Source organism: Poecilia latipinna, unplaced genomic scaffold (assembly GCF_001443285.1).
Source record: "Poecilia latipinna isolate Pla-1442-1.1 unplaced genomic scaffold, P_latipinna-1.0 Scaffold1581, whole genome shotgun sequence".
NCBI lineage: Eukaryota > Metazoa > Chordata > Actinopteri > Cyprinodontiformes > Poeciliidae > Poecilia > Poecilia latipinna.
Window position 1 is genome coordinate 317 of NW_015114197.1, and position 6,119 is coordinate 6,435.

General features: G+C 35.4%; 1 protein-coding gene across 1 annotated transcript in view; it reads left to right on the top strand.

The window, feature by feature from the left end:
- The first annotated feature begins 388 nt into the window (after positions 1-388).
- serinc4 (serine incorporator 4) overlaps positions 389-6,119 on the top strand; it is a 32,831-nt gene continuing 27,100 nt past the window's right edge. Inside the window, exon 1 of the mRNA XM_015058887.1 lies at positions 389-606. Coding sequence (XP_014914373.1) covers positions 580-606 — 27 coding nt within the window. The 5' untranslated portion in view covers positions 389-579. The remainder of the gene's footprint in view (positions 607-6,119) is intronic.

Below are 6,119 nucleotides of genomic sequence, written 5' to 3' on the forward strand. Positions count from 1 at the left end.
TTTTAGGCAATATGGATTTTGAGCCTGCCAAAATATGCATCCCCTCTCTATTCTCCTGAAATATCATCCTATTGATGTAAAACTTATACCAGCAGGTGTTGGAACTATTATAAATACCACAAATCTTTTCCCTTACTGTCATCTGTTTAAGGTTTGATGACGAAAATGCAGTAACTGGATTGACCCGCTGACTGTCCGGATTACTGAAGTCACACCGTGTTCCTCCCTGTGCTATTCCTGTCTGTTTTAAGAGGTTTATTTGTTCTCCGACCACAGATTTCCTGCCTCCAGACGTTTTTAGGTCTTTCATGTACTTGAGCTTTAACAATCCACCCGTCTTAATGAGATTAAAGGAAGGGGAAACCTGTTGGAGTTGAATACCCCAAGCAGGACTGAAAACCACATCAATGCTCTTTGGGCCTGGTGCTTCAGGAGATGTGCGTGGAGGTGAGGGACCTGAGAAATGGCATCGGGTCCCCTGAGAAGTCATTTCCGTTGCACGAACCCCTTCATCTTGCTCTATGACTGATGGCCATTTGACTGTTTGGAACCTGCTTTACTCCCAGCCCCAGGAATAGGATGACCGGACGCTTGCTTCGAGCTCAGGTGAGGCTGACTCTGCTCAGGTTTTCATTTTTAAGAAACTATCTTCATACAAATGTTCCAGTACTTCAGGCATTCACCTGCCTTTGCTTGATATTTTAGCCCACCAATCATTTGAACCTAATCAGTTGTTTGTTTAAATTGTAATGTCTTATAAAGTGCAGCAGGTCACATGGGATTATTCCACATAAGATCTTTGCCAAGTGTGTCCTTTGTCAAGCCACAAACTGCATCCACACACCTCCATTCTAAGACAAGAAACATTTCAGTTCTCACTCATTTTGTGTGAAATTTTACAAATTACATCATGTTCCCTAATGTAGAGAAAGAGTTGTGTGTGCTGGGAAGCAGAACAAGATGCATTCCTTCAAAAGATTACATTTCTAAAGATGAAACTGCTAAGAGAGCTTTTAGCAGCTTGTTCCATGTGAATCCCACATCATAATGATGCCACCACCAGGTTTGACAGTTGAAACAGGGTTTTTGCATTTAAAATTGTCACCTTGACTCCTCCAAATTAAAAAGTATTTGTACTATCAGACTTTTGTTCCTGTCCTATTGTCAACATGATAAACATAAAAAATAAAACATTTCATCTCTCTCTTTAGAGAGAGATGAAACTCTCTCTAAAAATGCTTACAACTGCCTATTTTAATATTTCAAACTCCAAATATATGTTAACATGCATTGATACACACACTGGGAAACAACCTTGGCGCTACCACAGAAGCTAACTTCCACAGTCTTCCTGCTCTTCGACGTTCAGCCAATCACTGCTAAGGAAAATAATTGCCGCTCCTGGATTGGCTGCTTTGAAAGTAGCAGTCAGTAGCATTATGCGTTTGAATTTTAGCTTTCCAAGCTGAATTTGTTTGAATATTTTAGATATGCTCAACAAAAAGTGCAAATTGGCAAGATTTTCATGAATAATTTGGAGTTAATGTGTGCTCCTTAGAAAAATATGATAATCTACAAATACTAAACCATGAATAAGTGAAGATCTACTCTACATAGATAGAAATATACATATGTATTTTCATACATCTATGTAGGTTCTGTTGTTAAGAATTACAACCTCTGTAAAAGCAATCTTAAAATTTTTGGTGAACCATGATATTTTTACATAAACAGTGGTTAAACATGGGCTGAAAACCCTGTAAAATGTGTAAGAAGTCAGAAAAGTCTTAAAGATCTCCCCCTGATTGAGGCAACCGTTCTTTTCTGTCAGGTCTCATGGCTTGTGGAGTTGGCTAATGAAGCTCTACATTTACCAGAACAGTACATTTTTAATTTCTGGTTTCCATTCATTCCCCGAAGTCCTTTTGCTTCGGTTGAAATTAAGTTGTAGGTAAGTTTGAAAGTGACGTTTTGTACCTAGTTTTACTGAACTAATGGACATTATTTTACACCTTCACATGGTCCATAACATTCATGTTGCCATCGCTGGGCACATGAATGACCAAAGTTATTTTCATGCCACGTTTTTCTTTTGTTTTTGTTTTTTTTGTTTTTTCCAAGAAAGATTCATGTTGGTAAATTTAAAAGATTATTTTGATTGCAAATCTGCACTGGGTAAAATGATCATATTTTTGTTGTCATTCCATTTGGACTAATTTGCTTTGATTCTTTCATAAATGTGGATCAGTTGGGTTGTTGCTAACATTTGGTGTGAATTTAGGCCCAGTTAGAAATATATTTACCTTTAATAGGAGAAGACGTCACAACGACCAAGAAAAATTAAAGGCTGTAAAAGATCACAATAAAGTTTTAATTGGAAAGAAAAAAAATTGGAGAAATAGTTGAAATCTTTTACCCTGTACATCTGGAAGGTCTAGTTATTTGATGGTATAATTATAATAAAACTCATACCATAGATAATTGTAGCTCTTTAAGCTTTGTACTTTTGACAATCTGACTTTTGTTGAGTGAAAACTTGCTAATAATTACAAGCTAAGAATCTTCTGAAGGAACCAATGAAAGCCGACTGCAGTGGAAACTGGTGCAGTTTGAAATTGTCTTCAGGGTGTTGAGTAACAAGGCAGCAGATAAAAAGACGTTTTTCCTCAGACTATGAACACGACGTCATGAATGGGTTCACTGGGTTTCTGTTCCTACTGGTTATTTACTCTGCTGATTATTTACTCACAGTAAACAAATAAAAACAGGACCGTTAGTTTTAATCCCGTTTAGGAATACTACTTAATGCGTAATGAGTGGATCATTTTTCCTGCCTCCTTCTCCTGTTTCCCAAACAAGGCTTGGCCTGCATCCAGCTTTTATTACGCAAGCCTATTGAAACCATAGATCGAGCGCGTTCACTCATGCGGCCATTTGCATCTCCTAATTTGTTTTTGTTTGTTCTCTTTGGCACTTCCTCCTCTCCCACAAGGCAGCAGCAATTATCCGTGAGCGAACGGGCCCCCAGGAATGCCGGGCTGCAGACTGGACTCAGAACAACACGCGTTTGCTGCCTGGAATCGCTGCTTTACACCCAGTTCAGGCTGCAGCAAACAAATCATATTACGTAAAACAATGGCTGCTTTTGAAGCCAGAGGAGACGCTTCTGGAAACAAATGTTGCAATTACCTTTACTGGCTGATTTATGCAAACAGGTGCATGTTTCTTATTGCGTCATTTATCATGAATATGTTTCCACTGCAATAACACAAAACCTTACAAATTATATTGGTCTCGTTTCTAGTGCATATATCTTAGTATACTTGGAAAAAAGACTAAAATAACTTAAAAGTAACTTCCTAGTAAGACATAGGACATTGTTTTAAGTCAGTAATTGATGAAAAAGTGCCAGTTTTACTAGCAGATTATGTCACTTTATCGTGGGGAAAATGTCTTGTTACAACTGAAATAAATCTGCCAGTTGAACTTTTACTTTTTAAAATAAATATTCAGTTATTTTTGACTTAAAACTATTCAATCTTGATGGAAAGTTGTAAGTTAGTTTTGTATGGCGGCATATTAGTGTCTTTTTAGATAGAAAAGAGATTAATTTAATAAAGTTTCTTGAAAAACATGAAAATTTCTGAGCTTCAAAATTCAAAGATTTGCGACCAAAAAACTCAGAAATTTTGAGATTAATCTCTAAAATTTTCTAGAAAAAAACTAGGAAAATTTCTGAGCTTGTAAGATTGGAAATTTTTGACTTTTGGAAATTTCAAAGATTCAAAAGTAGAAAATGTTCTACTTTTGAATCTCAGAAATTTCCAAGTTTTTTCTAGAAACGTTCTGAAATTAAACTCAGTGTCTTGTTATATATATGAAATAATCTGTCATTGGCACTAGAACTTTCTCATCAGGTTTAATGAATTATTGACTTGAAACAATCTCATATTTCTTGTTGAAAAGTGATTTATAAGTCAGTATTGTTTGAGTTCAATGTACTAAGATATTTACACTACTTTCAAAATTACTTGGTAAGATTTTGTGTTTCTGCAGTTCCTGCAGTACAACTAAATATTAAAAAGTAAAAGAGGAATCACTTCCTAATTACCAGATGCTTCATCTTTTCTGTGCATGTTGCTTCATAAACAGATTTAACTTAAATATCTAAACTCAGGCTTTCTTTGAATCCCTGAACCGAGTCGCTCTGACATCTCAGCAACATTTACTTGTTTTTATTTATGTACTTAAAACTTCCTTTTTGCCAAACTGAGTTTAACGTTTCCTCTCTGCTGTTGCTTGAGGCCACTGTTGTGAGCCTTGTTGGTTTTTAGATCTTTGTTGGTGTCGGAGGAGGTAATCTGAACCTCCTGCTGGTGGAAACTTCTTAGGGAAATAGAAACATGTTGGACGGTTTTTCTCGCTGGTGAATTGAGTCTCTGTGGTTCCTTGGATTCTCATGCTGATGTGACTTTATTCTGAATCTCTGAATTTAATTTTGCATTTCTTTGCGGCTCTTTTAAGGTATTTTTGCAGTTCTTTCCAATAATTTAAATTTGTCATTTTTATATATGTTACACTTGTTTTGCGGTTTGGATTTATAGTTTGGTCATTCTGCTCCTCAGCATTTTTTGGGACTCATTTTAGATTAACTCACAGCTTATTAGGACCACTGTAGATCCAAAACCAAAGAATAAATTTATGCCAAAAAAATCTGAAATTTTGAGATTATCAGAAAAAAGTGAAAATTTCTGATTTAAAATTTAAAAAGTTACGACTTTTGAAAATGTCAGTTTCAAAAGTAAAAACGTTTTGATTTTTTCGAGGAAATTTTTGAGATTGTCAAAATTTAGAAATCTCAAAATCTCATAAAATAAGTTCCTGTTTTACTGAAAGGTTTTGTGTAAGTTAGATCTGTGTGATGGAGTATTTATGCCAAGAAAGGAGTAAATTTAAAAATACATTTCTGAGCTTGAAAAGTCAAACCTTTGAGAGAAAAATCTAAGATTCATTTCACATATTTTCTAGAAAAAACATGGAAATTTTCTGAGGTTGTAGATTCGAAAATTTTCTTCTTTTGAAACTCAAAAATGTTAAAGTTTTTTCTAGAAAATTTCCGAGTTTTTTGGTGGAAACTTGCTCCTCTTTTTTCTTCAATCTACAATGGCCCCATTACACCATCATACAAATTTCTATCAGGTTTGTCCTTTGTTGTTTTTTTCTTTTTTTTATTTCCACACCTCAGTTTGGTCAGTTTCTGTCTTCAGTACCTGGTTGACTTTTCTTCACTCCATTAGAGAATTTTTGGCAATAAAGTCTGATGAGCAAGAAAATCGGTAAAAATGCCAGTTCTAAGAAATGCTAAATTGTGACACGTCGGGTTTTCTCCTCGCTCTCTTCCCATCCGTCCGGGTCAGGCCTGTAATCCTGCGGCTGCAGATTTGCTAGAAGGTTCTGGGAGAGTCTCGGTTCACTGGGTCTGTAAGTCCAAGCCTCTTAGCTGAGTGTGAAGCTCTGACGCTTCCTTCTTATTTAACCTCCTATTTGTCTGGCAATTCCACGAAAGTGAATCTGGACAGACTGTGACTCTTACGGCACAGACAAAACAACAACAACAACAACAACATCATCAACAGTTTAAAGCAACTGCAGGGGGAGAAAATACGTTTAAAAATCAAAAATCAGCTTCATTCTGCAGCTAATCAGCTGTTTCTCTTCTAAAATGTTGTAGTCGGATGAAAAGGACTGTTTAGTGCTTTCAGAAGATTTAAAACGAGTTCTTCTGTTTTTGCATTTTTTTACACTTAAATGTTTCAAATCATGAAAATATCTTAATATTGGACAAAGGTAACCGGAGTCCAAAAATCTAAATAATAAAAGGAAATAATAGTTTAATTCACTATGGAGAAAAAGATCAATCCAAATAATCATGTTCCTAATTTAAAAAAATGAATCTGCTGAATCCTGAATTAACTGATTAAATTACAGTTTTTATTGATTCAAGTACTTTTAAATTAGCAGGTTTCAGAAAGCCTCATCATATAAAAAAATCATTTTCAAGACAGTTGGATAATAGCTAGTTACATTCACTCAATTACATTTACTTTAGTAACTTTTTG